At 37.9% G+C, this 22618-nt stretch overlaps 2 protein-coding genes across 5 annotated transcripts in view; both read right to left on the bottom strand.

The window, feature by feature from the left end:
* The window catches only part of LOC146333091 (frizzled-3-like), a 33363-nt gene extending 23230 nt beyond the window's left edge, over positions 1-10133 (bottom strand). For 2 of the 3 annotated variants that reach the window (XM_084719254.1, XM_084719262.1), the window contains exon 1: positions 9297-9728. In XM_084719254.1, coding sequence (XP_084575380.1) covers positions 9297-9701 — 405 coding nt within the window. In that variant the 5' untranslated portion in view covers positions 9702-9728. Of the gene's footprint in view, positions 1-9296 lie in introns of all 3 variants that reach the window. The other variant, XM_084719268.1, reaches the window with a different exon arrangement.
* A 4974-nt stretch (positions 10134-15107) lies between these two features.
* krtcap3 (keratinocyte associated protein 3) lies at positions 15108-18842 on the bottom strand. Of its 2 annotated transcripts, none has more exons than XM_084724627.1 (6): positions 18780-18842; positions 16856-17040; positions 16106-16165; positions 15791-15988; positions 15445-15579; positions 15108-15193 (listed from the first exon to the last, which is right to left on the bottom strand). In XM_084724627.1, exons 2-6 carry the CDS (start codon positions 17012-17014, stop codon positions 15122-15124), a joined length of 624 nt encoding a protein of 207 aa, XP_084580753.1. In that variant the 5' UTR covers positions 17015-17040; positions 18780-18842; the 3' UTR covers positions 15108-15121. The 2 variants fall into 2 exon arrangements, with proteins under 2 accessions (XP_084580753.1, XP_084580745.1); XM_084724619.1 differs by lacking the exon at positions 18780-18842 and adding an exon at positions 18647-18773.
* Positions 18843-22618: the final 3776 nt, after the last annotated feature.

Here is a 22618-nt window from a genome sequence, read left to right on the forward strand (position 1 = left end):
GGTAATGTAGAACAACACCTTTAACAAACTCCATGCTATACTTAAGTGCTGAAATGATCAGTTGAAAAGGTGATTTATCATAGAAATTTATAGAAAAGATAAACAATAATTCAAAAACTAAATCAGGACAGAAATGTTTATTGCATGTCATGCATCCCTCTTGTCCATATTTTACAATATTACTATCTAATAAAGGCAAAATGCCAAACATTTACTGGTGTCAACAACCTAATCTATTAATTGGCTAAATAATGGACAGAGCTGTAATTATCTAAGAGAACTGTTTGATTTAATCCTTGTAAATATTCTGAAAATGATGACAGAAAAGGTTTAAGGAGGAAATTCGTACAGAATAGATGTTATTTGTGTTTTGTGGGGTTTTCTGACCTGCTGCAGTTACATCTGAACCATGCTGATGATGCATGCAACTGTACATTCTCCCACCACACTAATATGGATGTTATTGGGTTGAGGAATTCTAGTGGCATACACCACTACATCATATTTTCATGGAAACCTGTAGTACAATGTTATACAAGGTTACAGAGCAGTATTTGAGCAATTGCAAATCTCTCCAGTCTTTCCTCAAATCTCTCTTTACTTGGCTTTGTGAGGCTGGATAAACAGCGGTAGCAGCTATGCTGATGGGAACAGTCTGCCAAAAAATAGCACCAGGCAGCGCTTTTGTTCTGTGCATAAATAAATGATTGCTTCATTTGGACTCACGGCTTCAATAGACTCTGTAGAAATAAGAAGGATAATCAAGAGTTCAAGCGAAATAAACAGGAACTTTTAAACTGAATGAGGACCTGTCTGTCTCTGCCAGAGTGAATAGGCTAATCAGCCTCTTCAGATGCACAGAACATGAACACACACACACACACACACACACACACACACACACACACACACACACACACACACACACAACCAAGCCATCACACACTCACAAAGACACACCTCTATAAAAGCTAATTCTCTCTGTCGTATTCACACACACACAAAGAAAAAGAAAAACACAAGAGACCACACTTAAGCACAACAAGCATCAAACTCTCCAGATTTGGCACACACAAACTCTCTCTGTTGTGGGGACCTGGTGGCCCCAGGGTGGCCCTTAAGCAGAGCAGTTGCATTTTGAAGGACAGGACCCCATAGTGAGAAGAACACAAACACCGGAGACAGTAGGGTCTAAAGACTTTACACAACCTGTCACTCTGTGAGTATTTCCCTCTGCATAGCCTTTGACATTCTCTTTCTGTTCAACTGCCCCACACATTTTTTTGTTCCTCCTTCCCTCCTGTTTTTCTGAGACTTTCACAGATGAATCTATGTTTTGCTATCATCTACCTCTAGAACCCATAAATATCAGCAAAGTCTTCCATGTCCTAACAACAGTTCAATTAATAAAAGTTTGCTCTCATTATGATCAACATATAAAGTGAAAAAGGTGACATTTTAATTTCTGTAAAGAAAATTAAGTAAATGTGGATATTTTGATACCATTGTTGGCAAGTATAACTTACTACTGGCAAGAGATAAAAATAAATAAATAAAAAAACAAGGTTGGTCTTGTGAGATAAGAAAAGTGATTAAGTATCTAACTGCATAACTTTTAGTTCATCACATTCCCTTGCACTGTTGCTTTTTGAACAATCACCAGGCAATTCTTTTAATGACTGAACAAGTCTTTTTTAACCACTTAGCCAGTGACTTTTCAGATTTACTTGCCTGCCATGGCATTTTACTCGCCCCAGGCCAGCGGGACAGCCTTATCATTGAGCCCTGCAAGGGGCCCACGAAAGGTCATATGTCTTAACCACTGGACTACTGCCAAATATTAGACATTATTCAACATGATGAGAGAAACTTCAGTGGAGAAACCATAGATTGTGACTGTCAAACTCCACGATTTAATGTCAATTCCTGCTATTGTATATTGTATATATATTGTATACATTTTAAAAAACAGTTCAAAAGCTTTTTGTCCACACCAAAAAACAAATATAAGTGAATAACCTAAAGAGAGAAATGGGACATCATATTCCTCCAAATATACATACTAGCATCACATAATTTTCAAATGGCTACTTGTGCATGTAACTAGAATCCTGCTGAGTGACGAGAGAATGCTTCACTGTGTTTACATGCACTTCAGTATTGAGGTTACTACCCAATTTTTTGCACGGAAAATTTATGCAATCTCTGTGCCATCAGTCTGAATGCTGCAGTAGCAAAAGAAAAAAATCCTTAGGTTGCAGTTTCTTGTATCGCTAATGCATTTAAAATGTTAGCATTGCTTTAAAAATGTGTGCGTCACTCAGGAAGAAATGTAATTACTAATCAGCTGCATGCAAAGGTGGGTTTAGTCATCATGTCATTGCAGTGCATGGAATGTAAATGCACCTGATTTCTCTCAATAACCTGCTTTTGTAGTGGACACGTAAGCATAGTGATTGACAGCTCTAGATCCCTTCATTCGGAGCTAGGGCCGCTTTCTATTTGCTTTACAAACAGTGTGCTCTTTTGTAGCCCAACTGACTGTTAGACCAGGGGATCTCTGATCATTTTCACTCCAGGATCCAAATGAAAATGTGTTGGAATTGTCTGGACAAACTCCATGAGGTATAATGTAAGCACAGACCACTCTTCTGCTGTGTAGTTTTTCTAAAAATAAAAATGATCATGTAAACCCACATAAGATATTATTATAACATACAGTGTATGCAAATATAATACAACACGAAAGGCCCTTTTCATAGCAAAAATTTTGACTTGTCATAGAAAACCACAGATTACAAATAACATTAATGGCTGCTTCAAGCGTCCCATTAAGTCATGACAGTGTGACAGTGAGCCAATACGGGGACCCTGAAACTGATCAATGAAATTCAGCCAGCATTTATATTATTATTTACACTGGTGCTTTTCGTACTGTGACATGTCACCCACACATACCATTATAAATTCCTGCCTTGAATTAACAATTCTGGGATATACTGTAGATTCCAAATGAATAAATAAATACAAATTAGCTTGATCAACTACAGAGGTATTTTCATTTTTTATGTAATTCACAAAGACTCAAGATTTTAAAGACTGGGGATGCTTCTATATAGGCCTGTACAACTAATCGCAATATTATCTTCATATGTCCAAGTGCAATATCCAAATCGCAGAACAAGAATCAAATTGCAATTTTTGAAAAAGGCAAAATGTGTGAGAAAACAAAAGCAAAAGTGTTTTTTCCAGTTAAGATGAAAATTGTGAAGCAAAAAGATAATTCCCACTAATCGTGTTGCATATTGTAATTTCAGTCAAAATACTTGCAATATGACATTTTTTTTTATCATATTGTGCAGCCCTACTTCTATATGTAAAAAATAACAAACACATTTAAGGCTTCGACTCAAATTGATCATCATAAAATTAATTAAACCTCATTCTGTATGGAGAAATAACTTTGATATCTTGCACAGTAAATGGCAGAAAATGCTCTCTATCTCACCTACATTACACCAAAATAAAACTTCAGTGTAGAATGCCAAATATCTGCCCATTAACTCGAGGGGGAACTCCCTGGCCAAGCAGACATCTGGGCTCCAGAGGCCTCAGGCACGGCAACTCTGGCATGGTGTATGCCTATTTATATATTTAACAAAAGACAATAATGGGCATAATGAGTTGTTCTCTGTTTCATAACTGTCTTGAGTTTTGTTCAAAGGCACAGTGCACTTATAAAACGACCCCTCTGTCCTGTCATCTTTCTTTGTAACTTCAGCAGAGCCTGTATACACAATTAAGCTGACATTTTAAAATGACTTTTTACAGGTTATTATATGTCAAGTGCAATTCTTATAAACTTGCCAGACAATGTCTTAGAAAGCATCAGGTCTCGTGTCATTCTAATATAAATTCTGAATATGTAATTTAAGGGAAAAAATTGGCTAAGAAAATAGTCATTAGATTCAAACCCTGAGATGAGTTCTTGTGTCTTACTGAAGACGCACAATCCCAATGATGTCATACGTCTACATCTCTGTGTCTAACATGCTTAAATCTCAAACAATGTCACACCCAACAGCATATCCTCTGGGAACCATAACATGGTGTGGCAGATGGATAGTACAGGCCATATTTGTAAGTGGCATGCAGACACAAAAGCATGCAAGTGCACACACACAAACATAATACCAAAGAAATAATGTCACTCATCACACAATCTCCCATTCAAAATTCATCTCCTGTTTTTCCATGTCCACCTCTTATGTTTCAGTCTCTCTCACCCTCTTCCCTCAAGTTTAATTGACTATTGTGGCAGATGGGTTGGCGGTTGGTCTGTGGGAATCAATGTCTTCATTGTGGAACTGAGAGAGAGATTAGCAGCTAGTTAGCACTAGTGAAAGATGACAGCTGGCACCATTAACCTCCCGTCACTCATATGTGCACGCGCGCACATACGTACGCTCGTACGCACACACACACACGTGCGCACACACACACACACACACACACACACACACACACACACACACACACACACACACACACACACAGGAAGTACTGGTAGCCTATACAGTTAGCCTTTAGCTGTGCTCAGCAATTACACACAATAGAAATACTGCTCTGTACCTTGAGCTTGTCATTCAAACACTGAATTAATGTGGCCTAGTATGCTAATCGTGCACACACACTTGGGAATAATCCATTTTTGGCTTAGCTTGACATCTAAAAAGGAGGAAAGGCAATTTTTCCAATGTCAGTCAAAACTGAGGATTCACCGAGCAAGGGGCACAACTCCACACTATTCCAAATAGAGCAGAGGTTTAAAAATGTTTTTGAATCCAGGGCTTGAATATGTCTCAACCTATGACTTCAAGACAGCTCACAACAAAAATAAACGTAGCATGACAGCTCACTAGAATGATCTATTTACTTTGCAAGAAAGCCAAGACACAAAAGCTTTGCCACTGAGGCAGAGCAAACACTCATCATGTGATATGACCCAAAAAGTGACTATGACAGCTGCTGACAATGGCTCCATTTTCGTTATGGCATCTGAAAAACTTCACGCTGATTTCGCAGTAGTTGTTTGTTTTACATTTGTTACAAGAAAAATTCCCAAACCACAAACATACACACACACAAATTGATATATCTGAATCACTCATCATCATCAGTGTCACTTGGAAAGAGATTTCTGTATTTTTTAAGTCATCCTCTATTATAGGACACCTATGAAACAAAAACTTTCTCCATCAGCCTGATCAGAAGATAAACAAAAGGATCCGAATGTATGCAAGGATTGAAGCCACAATGCTGGTAAACTAATGAAACACAAAAGCTGAGAAAGACAGACTTTGATAGACCAAGTAGGCCTGGGCAATAAAACAACAGTGATCTGTATCAGCAATAATAAACACTTCATCAATAGCAATAAGACAATTGCTCCATAGAATGCAAACCACCATTCAAGCACGTAACAAATAAGCCCTGGTAAATTAACAGCCTATTATTTATAATGGAGCGTGCTGCGAGTGACACACAAACAGCCAATCATTTAACAGGTGTGTTGTTTGGATGCACCATCAACACGACACAAACAACAGACACAACATGGAGTCAGAAAATGAGTGCAGACAGAAATAGGTAACAAAAAAAGGACAAGCCAGCTAGCTAGGATGTCATCTTTTTTTCCTTAGTCTATTACATCTATTACCTGTGTCTATTGCTTTAAATGGTATAAAATGTTCAGTTCAACCTTTCTTCCCCTGGTCTTTATTAAAAATAGGTAATTTATCAGTAATCATTTATATCAACTGAAATGAAACAATTTCTCTAGATATTTTTTTCAGCAATATTGCACAGCACTAAGACCAAGTCACTTAGGTGGTTTTAAATCTACAGTATATTTATTTCACCAAATCTCCATTACTACTGTGAAGCACATCTGAGCAGAGTGCCAAAAACTCAGAGGGTTGAATTTGTTGACAGAAAACATCCAGATGTTAGCCCAGTTGAGCTGCTGTGCAGCTGCCTTGGACCACAGTTCCAATTTTGTGAGGGTTCATTCAACTGCTGTAACAATAAAAGGCACCATATTTTCATGAGTCCAGTGGGGGTTTTCTTAAAAATATAATTATGTGTTCCCTGCTGGAAATCATTTGAATTTCCCTTTGATTGTTTTTTTCTGTAAACATAGAGTCTGTTAATTCAACAGACATATTTATATAAACAGACTACAATAACTTAGTAGTTGCTGTCTATTCACTTAAGTCAAATAAAATGTGGAATTGTACCTTTGTTTTAACAGTAGTACTCCCATACCTGCACATAAACCCATACACATGCACATATAGATCTGTGAAGACATACACAAGCTGGTATTAAGCAGCCACTGTCTCATGAGAGATATTATTAAATTTCCTCCAGGATTCCCACCAGGGCTACTATGCCTGGTCAAAGCAGACCAGAGCAGGAAAACTAACAGGGCTCATGTTGCTACTCAACCATCTTCAGAGAGATGTCTCTTCCATGACTGGAGGGACTGAGGGTGTCAGTTACTTGGCTCCTTCTTCATCTGGGTCAAATCAAGTTCAACAACAGACGCTTCTTACAATCTCTGACACAGCATGTTTTGACATGACACAGGGGGACTGACTTGATTTGAATATCTGCATGGTCCTTAATGTGCTATGAGAATGCTGTGACTCAATAAGTGTTATCATCCATTCACAACACAACGAGCAAACTCAAAATGCATGGTTGTCAGTCCAAAATAAAGCTGTTCTTAATTCCTCTATTTTCTGAAAGGGAAAAAGAGCATCTGACAGCAGTGATCCTGACAGCCTCCTGCACTGCGCATTTTCAGATGAGAAAATTCTTGAAATCCCTTTCTGTGATTAAATATTCAGAGAGCAGCACAGATAATTTTGGCTTGATCTTTTGGCTGACATTCATCTGCTTTTTGACATGGGAATATACTACCTCAACACTAACTAAAAATAAAAATCCCCCAGGATTATACATACAATGTGCACAGCGAGCATGGGCCTTGTCTAAATTCATCTGCTTTTCAACAGGAGTAATTTAATATGCCAACGATGAACAGCTGGAGGCAGATTTAATTCAACAGACTGTATTTGTTATCCTTCCCTCTTCTTCAGAGCATAAACCACAGCCAAAACGTGGGTAAAACTATGACAATCGGCTTGTGTAGTGGAACTGAGACCTACAGACATCCGGAAGGATGAAGACACACAAAAGCATAACAATCTAAATGTCTGGAGATTAAAACAACTCAACCTGACTTTCCCACTAAAACAAGCTGGGCCTTGTCTATAAAGATTTTGTTTTTGTATATTGCTTGTTCAGAATAAATTATCTTCTTTAATAGTTAGGAAATTACTAGCGAATCCTATATTAGCTGAGTATTGTGCAACTAACACACCCAAACATGTCCAAATCTTGAATACAGTGCCATATGTAGCCTTTTATACTAACGAATACTTGCTGCAAACAGGTAATTACGGTGTAGTTATTGAGCAACACCTTGCTCAGTGCTCTTTCACCCTCTCCGGGGAGTAACAAAGGAATAGAAAAGAGAGGTAACATGATACAGATGGATAGTGTGTGTGTCTACTACTGCACTCAGACAGTGTATAAGACAGCACTTTTACCCATTTTTTTGTGCTTAAAATCAATGCCCTCACACTAAAACATATTTCTCTGGAAGTATCAGTTACTAATTCAACTAAGTGCTTTCTGTTTTACAATTTCAACCACTGCTGTCGATCAGATAACACCCTCTGTCTGTCAGCTACTGCTGACACTCAAGAAAGGTCACAAGTGCCTGAATGAGTCCATAGACATTCATCTATGTCTACATGAAACAGTAACATGTAGTGAGAAGATAGAGCTGTAACATGAGGAGCGTAGCTCGACTATCACCTTTTCTCAACTGTTTCACTGCTCCTGTTAACTCTTTGATATTCCACGTCTGTGTGAAAAGAACTTCGCTCCCAAGTGTGGCTTTTCCATGTATCTGATTTGTTCTACTATAGCCTACAGATTGTGTGTTTTGGGGCAATATTTTTTTTAAAAAGCCAATGGTTTCTTACTCAGTGTGGTGTAAAACAAAGCCTGTCCATTCTACCTGTGCAAACCATCTCTGTATACTCTGAGGATGAAGGATGAGGATGATTTTCTGGTTGAAAGCTTGTTATGTGGCAAAAACTTCAGTCTATGAACTGACTCTAGTTATCCACATTGCCAAAATTATAACACTACCTTTATTAAGTACATAAAAGCACACACTTACCTACAGTGATTTACTTCAGACTATACTAAAAAAAAGATTGCAACATCATTTTACCTTAGTTACAGAGTTGGGTTTCGAGAACTGGTACTAAACTGGTGCTGGTTCCTGACTGGTCAATACCAAAATATTGAGTACCTCCTTTGGTAAATAATGTTGCTATCAGAATTTAGGTAACACTGCATAAACAGCTCACAGAGCAAGACATTCAGAAGTGTAGGGCTCACTTTACTAAATTTAATGAAAACAAAGCTAAATGCAACTACTCTAAATGCAAATAAAAAAAAATAAAAATAAAAAAATAAAATAAAATAAATAATAATTGTTACTTCTGCAAAAAAACTAAATAATAAAAAAAAATATAGATAGTGAAAATAACACTAAAACTAATAATAGTAATAATATTCTTTTCAGATGTTTTAATGTTATTTTTGTATCAAATTAGGGGGAGTAGTATCGGTATCAATAAGCAGTACCAGTATCAATAAAATCCTAATAATACCCACACCTACTTGGGCAACAATATTTGTTGAGGCATTTACATTTTTTATGGAATTTTCCTTTACAGATACTATCATATATGAGCCATCCTAGTCACCTGTGGTCTGTTTATACTCTATGTAAAGTATTTAGCAGGTGCATGACACTACAATGTGAAACTCTAAAGACTGTTGCTTTGTAGTTGTTTACAATTTCTGCTCATTTTCACCAAAACGAACCTCTATGCATTTGCTGCAAGTGGTGACTTAATGTTCGATTCTTGTAAAATAAAAAAACATAAATAGATAAATAAAAAATACATAAATAAAATAAAATTCACCACAACAGTTTAGTGGTGGTTTATAATGTACATTTTTTACAAATAACGTAATCCTACCTGTGTCTCATTCATTGCAGCAGCTATCAAATTTCCTCATGTCCAGTGACACACACACAAACAAAGAATGCACCACCTGAATAATAAACAAAAACAACATACCTCCATGGCTAGTGCAGCTGTTTGCTGGTCGTAGTGATTCAGTAGATTGGGCATAAAGGTGGTGTTGTAAGGCAAATCCTGGCACATTCTCAGTCTGATGGGCTCACAGCTAAACTCACTGTGGCTCTCTATGGACTCCATATGAATGGTTAGAACAGGTGTAACCAGGTAGAAGATGAGTAGGAGGATGGAGAGGAAATGTAAAGAGACAGGAACTTGTTGTCTGCAATGGATTGTTGTAGTTTTTGAAAACAAGTCTTTCACACATCTTCCTCCAACAAGTGCTTGCATCTTAATATTAGGCATTTCTCCACAGTGGCTCAGACTGATGCCTTTCTCATCTCCCAGACGACCACTAGAAAGTCCTAGAGACATGTGGGAATTGTTTTTAAAGCTTCTTAACATTTGAGTCCATTTTTAGTGTCAGTGGTGGAAGTAAAAGCAAGAAATTTACAAGACAGGTACACTCTGTATGTACCCAGAACTGCACAAGTGGGGAGGTGACAATTCATCTGTAGGCCATGAATGGAGCTGCTTTTGGCGTCAGTCTTCAAATTCCCCAGCAATTGTATTATTTGCTCTTCTTGTACAGTGTCTCAGAATGTGCTTTTAAGGGCACTGATCTGAAAAAAAAAAAAAAAAAAGGTTTCTCTCCACCTCCTGGTGATTCCCTGGTCATGGACAGATTCCCCTTGTTCCATCCTCAGCATGTCCCTGAGATAATAGCTCCACCACAAGCTCCATACAGAGCTGTAGGTCTCCTCTAGGTTGTTCTCTTTCTTCCACTCGTTTTTGCCTCCTCTCACTTTATTTCCAGTGATGTTTCAGAGAAACAGCTGAGGTTGAGCCCAATTTTCCTCCAAATGGTTTCATAGACAACCTCTGCAAGACACAAAATCCTGTCTTTCACATGCTGCCACTCTGGAGTGGATCCATCAAGCAGGTCCTGCAGGTTTAAAACACACAAAGAAGAAAGGCCTGATGGTCAAACAAGCAGAGTGGACTTGCTTAGAATAAAGTTATACTGTATCTGGTATTGTGTCTGATCAGCCACACCCTTGTTTCTATAGAAGGTAGGATTAACATATTTGATGAAATCTACACCAGCCCATTAGGTGGTAAGAATAAAACTGGCTTTGAGCAATACATGGACCCGCAGCGTCAAATCATCTTCATCTATCAGCGTTGTGTCAGCGGAGTCACGCACAGTTCATGTGGCAGACTACTGAAAACACATTCAAAGGAAACCCTAACCGCAACAACTAGCCTCTGCAGGTTAATGTAAACGCTACACCTGCGGATGATCAGACACTCCCCCACTCTCATGTTTGTGTGAGGTTGGCCGGGCAACAGTAGCGTTCCCCTGCGATGTTTCACACTCCGACACTCGGTGTCTTTATGGTTGACTACACAGTAAACTTTAGAAATAAGCTTGGGCAATGTGCTATTGTGATAAAAGAGCAAACAATTGTGTTAAAAATGCATCGAGTTTTAATTTACACCTCCGTCAAACAGCTCTCAGTCGACCGTTAGACATGCACGAGCTAACTTACGTGAAAACACTGGTAGCTAGCTAGCGTTATCATGAAATTGACAATGTTAACTAAATTGAACAGAACACCTCTGTAACGTTAAACGTCCACTGGGTAGCGTTCCAGGTCACAGCCCTTAACGTTAGCTCTCTCTTGAGGCAAACCTGGCTAGTTTTACGAAGCGCAACCCTTTCCAAATGTAAGCTTCAGTGAGGCATCTTCGCACACACACAGTGACACGCCAGGATCACACCGACAGAGCCTTATCAATCTTGAGAGCTGAATGTGTTTGTCACCGCAGCGTCTTCAGCCCAACTGCAGCGCGCTGTTTGTGCATATGATTCTTTCAAACCATTTTCAGTTCAAGTCTGGCTGGTTGGCCGGCAAGAATGAATTAAATGAAATGCATAGTTTCTGTCTAACGTTTGAATTATAAATACTTTACCTTGGGTGAAGAATAACGACCGGTTGGGCGCTCCTCGGCTCCACCGGCTCCGCTCACTGCAGTACTTCGTTGTTCCACTGTTTGCAGCTGGTTGCCTGCAGCGTGCAGCCGACACAGCGTGGCCGCGCATTCATCGTGACTGCGCACAAGACAGGACGGAATTGGCCCCACTGGACGTTACACGCTGTTGTGGGTGGGCTTATTGTATACAGTATAGATTAATGCTGATAGACGTGTGATAGGTATTTGTTCGCGAGAACCCTCGAAATATGGATGTATTTAATTTTTATTGATGGACTAGAAGTCAGATATGCTTATTATGGAAGCCAATTTCGGCCAATGCTATAGGACTAACTCTCAAAATAATGACTAGGTATCTCAAAACAATGTCTTAGTATCTCAAAATATTTAGTTAGCACCTCAAAATAATGAGAAACATTCTCAAAAATAATTAGTACCTTAAAGTGTTGCACAATTAATCTGAGTATTATCAAAATCGCAATATGGCAAAAAGTGCAATACCCAAATGGCAAAACCTGAATTGGAAAGATGCCCTGGCTTACAAATACAAATCTTGTTTTACAGATCTAAGAAAACATGCTTGTTTGGTACAGACCCTACCAAATGTCATATCACAATTTGAATCTTTTTTTTTTATCAGTGAAAATTTGACACAAAACAATCCTTCCCACTAATCGTGAATTATATCACAATCTCAATATATGTATAGTATGTATATGTACATATATATATATATCTATATATATCTATATATCTATATATATATATATATATATATATATGTATATATAGATAGATATTTTTTAAAACCATATGTGCAGCCCTAAAAATTTAAAACCATATGTGCAGCCCTAATCTCAGAATGTGTCCTGTGTCTCAAAATAATGACAGTGTCCAAGTTATTCCATAGCTATTAATTATCATTGTTTGTTGTCTAAGTAAATGGACAACACAAAGACTACATGAGTAAGGAAAGTGTGTGTGTGGATGTGTTGTGTGGGTGGATGTGGAGTCGTTCATTGATATGTCATTGTATAGGGTGTTTATTTGTGAATGTTAAATATCATATCCACCTAATTAGACATTCAAATTTGACTAGAGTACTTTTACATTTCAAAGCATACCTGAACACATGACCACGGTACATTTTTATGTTTCTCAGGTGTCCTGAGAGATCAAAGGCTCAAGAGCCAAATAAAGGTTCAGCATCAATCTCAAGGTCACATGGAGGCAATTTAGGGGTTAAATGGGATCCAACCTGGGACCCCACACTACATGGTAGGGTCTGCATCACTGCACAGAACACAAAAGAATGAAAACTTATTTTAAAGGATCTACAGTGAGGGGAGAGACATTAACTCACTGCATCGGGGGTTCGGTGCAAGGAGGGACAGCAGTCTTCTTGTGATGTATGATGGGCAGGCAAAACCAAAAGCAGCAGGTAACATAGTCAAAAATCTTTATTAAAATTATACATTAAATGTATACAGGCTAATGCTAGAAAACCATAAAACAAGTAATGAAATGTACAATACATCCACATTTGTCAAAAACAAACAGAAAAACAGGAGATCAATGTTATACACCTCAAACAGTTGTTAGAGAGTTTACAGCTAGGCTGAATCCATGGAAAGGGTAAGTGATGATACTGGTTTTGTCCCACTGGGTTGTCTTACTCAAATTATTTCATGAATTAATATTTCCCTTGTTTGAAAGCAACAATGCAATCACCAAAAGTTTTTTTTTTCTGATAAGTACACTTTAAGTCTGTCATACATTTAAACCAATGCATTTTCATTTTATTTTTTATCTCCTATTGACAGTATGTTGATATGTGGAACATTAGTGTACTGATGTATGTATATGTAGTAAATGACACATTTCTTTTGTCCTGCATACATTACATTTGGAGTCAGAGTGCAGAGAGAGGGAGTCAATTATAGTTAAAGATTTGTATTAAATGTAAGTTTTCAATTCAGTCGATTTCAAGACAAATAACACAAGATAATTTTATCCCATATAGTCTATGTAATAATGAATACTCTCACAGATAAGTGGTCTCCTAATGTTTTCAGCTATTGGGACATCCACCACTAACGCCAACACTGACACTACAATAAGCGTGTCTGTAATACATAAACACACATTTATACTCTCACTTCATATTGTGACTTGTGATTTCAAATACAAATATCATAGGTCTACAGCGTGACATAGACATTATACTGACTGAAATAGCCAAACAGACATGTTGTGATTGTATTAGTCAACACTATGTCAATATTTATCTCTCACAGCCGGAGGATTAGTATCGCGTGCTATGGATCCCTTCCGCACAATTGAGCACGGCACTAGATTAACCGTTTCATGGCGGTCTGATCTTCTCTGTCGTTAAGTTGTGGGGGGTTCGTGTCAACTGAGCGCCAGCTGGCCTACATACTGGTTTAACCTCCTAATATGACCCATGCACTTGACATTCAACCACAGTCTACAGTACATACACAAATGCACTCTCATTGCATACACAGCTATGCTGCATGTCCAGATTATTTTCAATTCTGTGGATTCAGAGCATCTTTCCAAAAAACTTCCAGTTATTACCCCATGACACTGCATTTTAGCAATCTGAACTTTGAGTGATGAGCCCTACTTTAACTTTGGGGCAAAACAGAAAAAGATTTAAATTTGCTATTTCAGTTTGTCCATTCTCTGGTCATTTTATCACTGCATATTATTAGAGGCAAAAGCAACAGAAAGTATATAAATCGCATTTTTAGGAATTTCAATAAATTCTAGCACATGGCAGACAAATAATAATAAAGTCAGAAAAAATAGAGATAAAAATAAACAAAATGTAAAAACAAAATTAAAAATGTACAGTTGCTGTATCTGTGGTGTGTTCAACTAGTAAATAATTTCCCTCCAATATTAAGCCACAGTGGAATGAACATGTCGTTAACTGCAAGTATAATTATCTAACAAACCTATTTTCAAGAAGTACAATTTAGCAAGTCCAATTTAATATGAAGCCAAATAATGTAGTATTAAATATATTTCGGCATTTTATAGCAAATGTATTGCATAGTTTACATGATATGATTCCACACAACAATTTACTAATGTGCACCTGCAGCTAACATGATTATTTGTGGGCATTAAACTTGTGTGATCACTGAGATGAGTTTGGTTTACTGAATGCATCTCAAATTCAACAGATTCAACAATAAAAAATTACTTCGCTAGAACAACAGTTCACACAAGGTAAAATATACCTTAAATCAGCTAAAAAGGCAAACAAAATTGTTGCTATATATAAAAAAATAGTTTTGTCATACTGAAAAAAATATTTCTTGTACTAATGAACCCAGTCTTGGATGGATACTGATAAAACAACATTTATATCTCACTGTAGTTTCCACACATACTGAATCCCAATATCTGCACAAAAGGATCTGTACTTTGGAATGCACCTACAGATACACTGTGAGTTTTTTTTTTGGTGTGTCACTTTAAATTAATTTAACGTTGATGGCTTTCAACAGGGGCAGATGCACTGAAATTAATCCAACTGCATTCTGCTCATGGCTTCAGATACAAGATGAACAATTTGGTTTGTAAGTGAAAGCAAATAGAGCCAACTGGTAGCCCATCTGTGAATCTTGGTATGTGGCTATATGATAATGCCAGGGGCAGTTTCTTCAAACTTCACTCCTGTTCCACAGTGATACTCACCCAGCTGACTGTAGGGCAAAATCTCAATACAGGTGCAACTACGCCTTTTGGGATTTAGCTGCGTTTGTCTACAGGGAGCAGTCCTTTTTGGTCAGTCAGGCATCAGGGTTCAAGCGCTGTCCAATCAGGCGCCGACTGTGGGGAGAAGACTCACCTTCTTCCTCCAACTGGAAGGGAATTGAAGAATAAGGTCTGTGTTAAGTTATGGGGATTTGTATGTTCTTTGAGAGATAAAACAAGAAAGATCAGTTAAGTGTGGATAGGGTGCATGTGTGTTGAGTCAGACCGAGTGTGTGTGCAAGTCTGAGTCAGACAGAGATTCAGATAGACATGCACTTCAGTTACACCCCTCAAGCGCCCCCCCAACCCCCCACCACTACACACACACACACACACACACACGAAGAAACACACACACCTGTTCTTTGATGTAGCTGTTCCCACAGGGTGCCAGCCCTCTGAGAATCAAACCAACGATGAAGCACCAGACAGACAGTCCAGCCTCAAATGCTGCCAACACAGCACAAGGGATCCACAGCGCCAGGGTGGTGTCCTACGAGACAGGAAACGATGAGAAACAAGGAAGAAAAAGTGTGAAAGAAAGTAACACTATGAGGTCGATCATTTCTCCTGTGATACTTTTATTGAATTTCATGCCTTGAAAAATTGCAGAGAAGTAGCCAACTGGGGAGAAACAGAGGGAAAACTGAATGAGGTGGACATTTTTAAAGTGACAAAAATGGAAGAGGAAAGTTTAGACTCACATAGATTCGTGTTGTATCAAATGGGCATCGGGCACTGACAGGTGACCGAGCATCGATGGGCACTTGTGTGTCATTGCATCCTAGCATCAAACCCTGCCCATTATGGGCAATTGTGATACTAATGGCCAAGAGGAGCCCAATGCAGCATGCTGCTGAGACCAAGACATTCAGGAATGATGCTATTAGAAGTCCTATATGCTGGAGACACAGATACAAACATCATATAAAAACAGAGGGAGAGGCAGCTATTGAGCAGACACAGAATGAATAACTAAAGAGATCATATCAGCAGTTGGAAACAAATTAAATTCTTACCAGTTTTATCAAACGAAGGTTCCTCGACACCAAGATGGCAATAATCCCAGTGGCAATGCTCTGCGAGTTTCAAATGACAAGATGATTGTTTCAGCTTAGCCTTGCTTTGGTACGGAGTAGATTTTATTCATTATGTGCCACAAGTAGTAATCCTGGCCCAAAGGATGTGAGGTTGCCAGGCTAAGACGGCTTCAGACTCAAAGAAAGACTAACTAAAGACAGTAAGTGAGAGATCACCAATGGAAAGCAGTGCCTGGAACATATTTTGTAACTTGTCCTTTTGCTCTGTCAGTATTACCTATAAACCATGTAATAGCCTTTGTAGAGTACCTGGTTTGGAGCACATATCAAAGAAATGCGACATCAACACCATCTCATCAACAGCTGGCAGTTTATCTGACACCTCGGTGTAATGAAGTCTGCCCTAGAGCAACTAGTGAAGGAGTTTGAAAAACCAGCTCCCTTATAATAGGCAAGTTCAGTCTTGATTGCTGGGAAAGGTTGACAACACTATGCAGAGCTATTAACAGTGCAAATCACTTTTGATGTTTACTGTAGGTGATATATGAGTTGTTGCGATGCACAGAACACAGAAAGTCCCAGGGGTGAACTCAACATGGTTACTGATAGTAAAAAAGTTCTGATAAAGACACAAACTCTGTTTCGCTTTTGAAATTTCTACAAACCTTAAGCCTCTTGGTGCAGATTTAACATTGAAACCAAGTATGAATATGTTAAAGGCTGACTCACCAGCAGGCCAGAGGTGACAGAGATGATGTTGGCTACAGTATATTCAGTGGTGATGTGCTGGCTGGGTTTGGAAATGTGGCGGAGGACGCTGCCATGAACAATAGCTCCAAGGATGAAGTTGATATGGCCGACCAGAATGAGAGTTAATCCCTTTTTCATCAGCCTCCGTGGCCCTTTGTCTTTATCTAGATGGCAAACATACAAGAGAAGATTAACTAACTGACTTAATTTATTATTATCAGACACAGAAACAAACAATCCATGGGATAACATGTTAATGTGAAAACACTTATTTCCAGCATGGGCTCAAGATGTTAGAAAACAAAGAAAACACAGAGAGAGGCACAGAGTGGCACAATTTAAGAAATGAAAATTTAACCCACATCAAAATATAACTTATATTAAAATTTAGATATTACAGTCTTACATTTTTTTCCTCACAAACATATTGTACACAAAGCAAAAACAAGTTTTTGTTCACACTACACTACATACTCACTTATTTTGTTTTATAGTGTAACTAATTTAACAGATCTTCCAATTGTGATGTATCTGCTCTTTGGTGGGCAATGGCAATGCTGTTTCTGTATAACATCAAACCTAATTTGGCATTTCCAATACTGAATTGGTTGATTTATCTGTTTAGTTTTATTATGTGTGTGACAAGCAGAGAGAGCAAATCCTTATCAGATGAATGACTTCTCTGCCTTTGTTATATAGGACCTGATTTCCTATATTTATGTATACATATACATTTATATGCATACATATATTACATTTCCATATGTTTTTATTGTACCAATGTCAAAAGACTTAAATTTCGCATGGCTAATACTGGAGCTGCAATGATTAGTTGATCGAGAGAAAATTAGTTGCCAACTATTTTGATAATCAATTAATAGTTTCAGTCATTTAAGCAAAAGTGTCAAACCTTGGCTGGTTCCAGCTTCTTAAATGTAAGGAATTACTGCTTTTGTTTAAATGTATGATAGCAAATGAAGACTCTCTGCATTTTGGACTGTTGGTTGGACAAAAGAAGTGATTTCAGAATGCCAACTTGGGCTCTGGGAATAATGTGATGAGCGTTGTTGACACTTTGTATAACAATTAATTGATTAATCAATAATGAAAATTGTTAGTAGTGCCCAGAGCAAATAGACTTCATTTATGAATTTGTAAAGAAAAATAAGATAAAAACGGAATTATTTTATGATTTGTAAATGAAAAGGAATTCAAGTCTTGAGCTATGCACCCAACACTTACCCTTGTATTAAATGAAGAATTAATCTAAAAACTCATTAATGACCATTTTCTTTAGAGTCTTACATATAAATTCCTGTTAACATAACTATCAACAGTAGGCTGTTTTTTCTAAAACACTGGCACATTTATTTTACAGTTTACTGCGAGGGGATGGACAGTTGCATTTGCATAGAAAGCCCGCATTCACATTCAGTGGGAGACTCTTTTGTACTGAGTGAGTCAGAGATGGGAGGAAGAAGTGAGGGCATAAAACATACTCTTAAAACCTTCAAATTACTGATCTCTTTAATACTGACAGCCCATTTCCTCTAAGGACAAATAAAAGAGTAATTAATGTTGCAAATACGCACTAATTCATGTGACATATGCAACGGCTTAAAAGTGAAACCGTTCCATCTTACCTGCAGGCCTACGAGGTCAGTTACACCCGCGGAGGGAAAAGTAGCGACGGACAGATACTTCCGCCTAGAACATGACTTACCGCATGCGAGGCATTTTACAACAAGACATAAAAGGAAAATCACTCACCAAAAGTGCACATCTCTACACCTTCGCTTAGGGTAAATCAATGTCCGCGGTTTTCGAGCACCTGTGCAACAACACAGCAGCGGACACTCCAATGTCCCTCTATCCACTTCCTGTGTGACGTCAGGAGACTCACCTGTGAATTACCTACGGGCAGCTGGCTGGACGCTGAGGGGCGCAACAGTCATTCCACATTCATATAAGCGTCTACACTCGCTGTTTTACTCTCAAACCTGAGAAATCCGCAAAAGCTCCCACACACAAAAGAAAAAAGAAAATCAGCATTTTTTTTTTACAACTACTAAAAAAAAACACGGTCATATATTTCACACATTTATTTGAAAGACACATTGCAGATTTCTTCAGGACAAATGTCTCAGATATGAGACACACACAAACACATTGACTGACATTCATATCATAGGCCTATACAAAAATAAGACTATCCATATATAACCAAAAGCTCATATCCTTGAGCTGCACACCCATTGTGATTATTTAATAACCAGTTTCAACACCACCGACCACACTGGTGGCTTTTTACCAACTAGAGGTGGTGCACTTAGATTCTCCTGGCTGACATTAAAGGGACAGTTCACCTCAAACTCAATCAGTGCTATTTATCTATCTAGATTGTTTGGGGTGAGTTGCTGAGTTTGGAGACATTGGCTATAGAGGCATTTGCCCTTTCTCAAATATAATGGAAGAAAGTGGAAATTGTGGTGCTCAAAACAAATACAAATAATGACCTTGCTGTTCATGGTAATCCACAGACCCTGTTGTGAGCAGTTTTATATAGCATCTATTTTTCTTCTACCTAACTACATCTACTGATATCACAGCTCAGCTGAAGGGTGCTGAAAAAGCACAAGCCTCTTGTCCATGAGTGATGTGTAGATGAGCACCACAAACTGAGTGCCATCTAGTTCTATTATATTAGAGAGAGGGCAGATATCTCATCAATGATAATTCCAAAACTCAGCAGCTCCTATCAAAATAATCAAGGCAGATACCCTACAAGTAAGAGGAAAAATAAGTACTTTTAATTTCAAACTGTCCTTTTAAAAACACATCTTTGGAATATACAATCTTAAGACTTCACAAATAGACATACAAATATAGGAAAATAAAGTAAACAACACATTAAGAAGGACCATGTGTAATGTAAAGCAAAAATGCAGACTGGAGCACAATAGTGGCCCAAATACATTTTAAAAATACTTCAGAAATATATATGTGGAGACCATTATATTAATATGATCTCACTAGCGAGAAGCACAATTCGACATTACAACTCAAAAACCAACATAAAGGACATCTGTCTGCAAGCTCATGCAGTAGTAGTTCAATTACTGAACTAACATTTCTAAGTATAATATCAATAAAATGCCAGAATATTTTTTTATTGTACCCAGTCTTAACTGTTTTGTTACTACCTGTTTAAGGTCCTTAACTGTATGTGCTTCCAAACACAGTAGTACCAGCAGTCCACAAAGAGTTCTGAGCCAAAATGTTTCACAGGCCTGATCTCAATACAAGTCTAAACAAGACTTACATGACGTAAAATTTTCTATTGATTCTCTGCAGTCTGTGAAGGACAATGTCAACCCACTATGTCCCAGTTCTATTAAATGGTGATCAAATGAAAACATTACAACAGAAACAAGAAAAAGACATGCACTGGCTCAGACTCAATGTGTTGTTTTGTAAAATAAATGGAAACAAAAAGGAAACAAGTAGAGAAAAACACCATATACAGTATCTGTGACATAAATAAAACATATGACACTCTCACACAGATGTATCAGGAATAGGTCCTCTTTCTACAGCGTATGGCAGCCGAGTTCAGTACACAAGTCTCATTTGAATGAATATTAAAGGCAGAGTAGCATGTGTGAACCCAACAAGCAGCAAATGGCAAAACTATGAATAACACAATAAAAACAAACTGAGAAAAGAGGACTTAAAGGCATGTGCGTAGGCCCAGCATAAGGCAAATAGTCTAGTAGGAGAAATAAGCTCCCATGCACCTGAATGGCATTTTTTAGCCTGAATTTTAAGACCCTAATGGTGTCTTCTTAAGAATTTGGGATGTTACCATGGCCAACTAATGTCCCTTGGGGTTCTTTTAGTGGCCATCTTGAATTAAGTATACAACATGAAAGCTACCAAACTCACATCTCACAGGCACACAATGTAAAAAAATCCCCAGTCTAAAATAAGGCCATTATTTAGTGTAGTAGTTTCAATTTGCTATTTGTTACAAAGAGAAACATTGGCATTTTGTGTGTGTCTGTTATTTTATTCTTTCTTCACAACCATCTGTTGACCCCAAGAAATTATCTCACAACTCCCAGGATGAGAACCACTGGTCTAAACGGTCAATTTAATCAAGTATTTTGATACTGGATAATGCTAGTTTTACATGAAAATGAAGGAATCTCAGGATGATTACATGCTTGACACGAGAAACCTTTGCAACATTTAGAAGAGATGCTTAAAATACATTGTCCAGAATACACTTCTGTTCCCGAGTCTGGTGGCTGTTGCCTTGGGGATGATTACTGCTGGCATGGCTGTCTGACCAATGTTGACCTTTCAGACTTGACAAACTCTACATTGGCTTTCCTGGAGAAACACTCATTCAGGTTCTTCAGTTTGTTCCTATTCCTTCCACTGTGACAATAAGGAATGTTAAGGATTAATCATTAATTGATTAATTGCTGTCAAGAATCTAATCAATTAAAATTTCATTTATTGATGATGTATGTTCATTTGTTTTGCGCCACTTGTTCTCATGTTTTTTGTTTATTCAAATTGTTTGTGCTTCATGACTTAATGTTTCATATATCTAGTGTGCTGCTAGAATTGTTTAACTAAAAATGTGTGTTTTGGGTCTTATAAATGATCAATTGATTGTTAACATTTCAAACTATCGGATTAGGAAAATTCACAAAATTTGCAATCTTCCTGTGTTAACATGAGTTTCTGGTCAAAGTGTTGACCTGTCCAGACAGACAGCAGTGTACTTTGTCTTGATGACTCTTATGGCTGTGACTACAGGACTAATACTGCTACTGTTGTCCAAGCACGCAAGTAAGGAGTTATTTCATCACTCATGTGGATAATAATTCAAGTTGGCCACCAAACTTCATGGAACATTAGTTGACATTTGCAGCATTAGAAATTCTTAATTAAGCCAATTGGGTTCATGGGATCCTATTTCTCCTACAAGAGTTGAGCAAAATATAAAAACAAACACACAAATGGAAATTCAGTAACACTGAGTTCACAGTACCTCACAGAGAAACAGAAACAGAGAGAACTGGCAAGATGCCTGGCCAAAATGTAATGTGCAGTACCGGTGCACACACATTTTGTTCTTTTTAAAATTATTATTCATGGGTATTTATTTATTATAAAGTCAACTGAGGAAGCTGCATCTGTGCCTTCCAGTTTTCAAACTATAACATATATTTAACCTTGTAGGTGACAGACTGCTCTAAGCACATCAAAAAAGTTACAGACCTGGGAGTGTTCTGTCAAATGAGACAAAACAAAACAGAACCAAATGAGAGGGGCAATCATGTAAAATGAGTATCCAGAGAGACTTGTTTTGTAATATTGCCTTTGAGTAGAAATGGCATTGCTGGTGGTCAAGAGGTGTGGATTTAACCACTGAAATTTAAGAAGTACAACAGTAGCAGGAGGTGAGTTAGTATGTGGTGTGACTCCAGTTGAGGTCTGGATCAGTCTTGTTTAAGTTTTAGATTCACAAACAGACCAGGAAATTCAAAATGTAAACACCTCACACTCAAATACAATTGTGCGCTTCAGAAAAAGTGGGTTTCAGCATAAAGCTGCCAGTAACCTAGTCAGTACCGTTGTGATCAAGTGTCTGTTGCAGCACTAATGAGGTTTACCTTTTCATCATACTTAACAGCCTACTCATTCAAAAGAATTCCAGACATATAT

This window comes from Lutjanus erythropterus, chromosome 1 (assembly GCF_056507025.1).
Source record: "Lutjanus erythropterus isolate fLutEry1 chromosome 1, fLutEry1.hap2, whole genome shotgun sequence".
Classification (NCBI taxonomy): Eukaryota; Metazoa; Chordata; class Actinopteri; order Lutjaniformes; family Lutjanidae; genus Lutjanus; species Lutjanus erythropterus.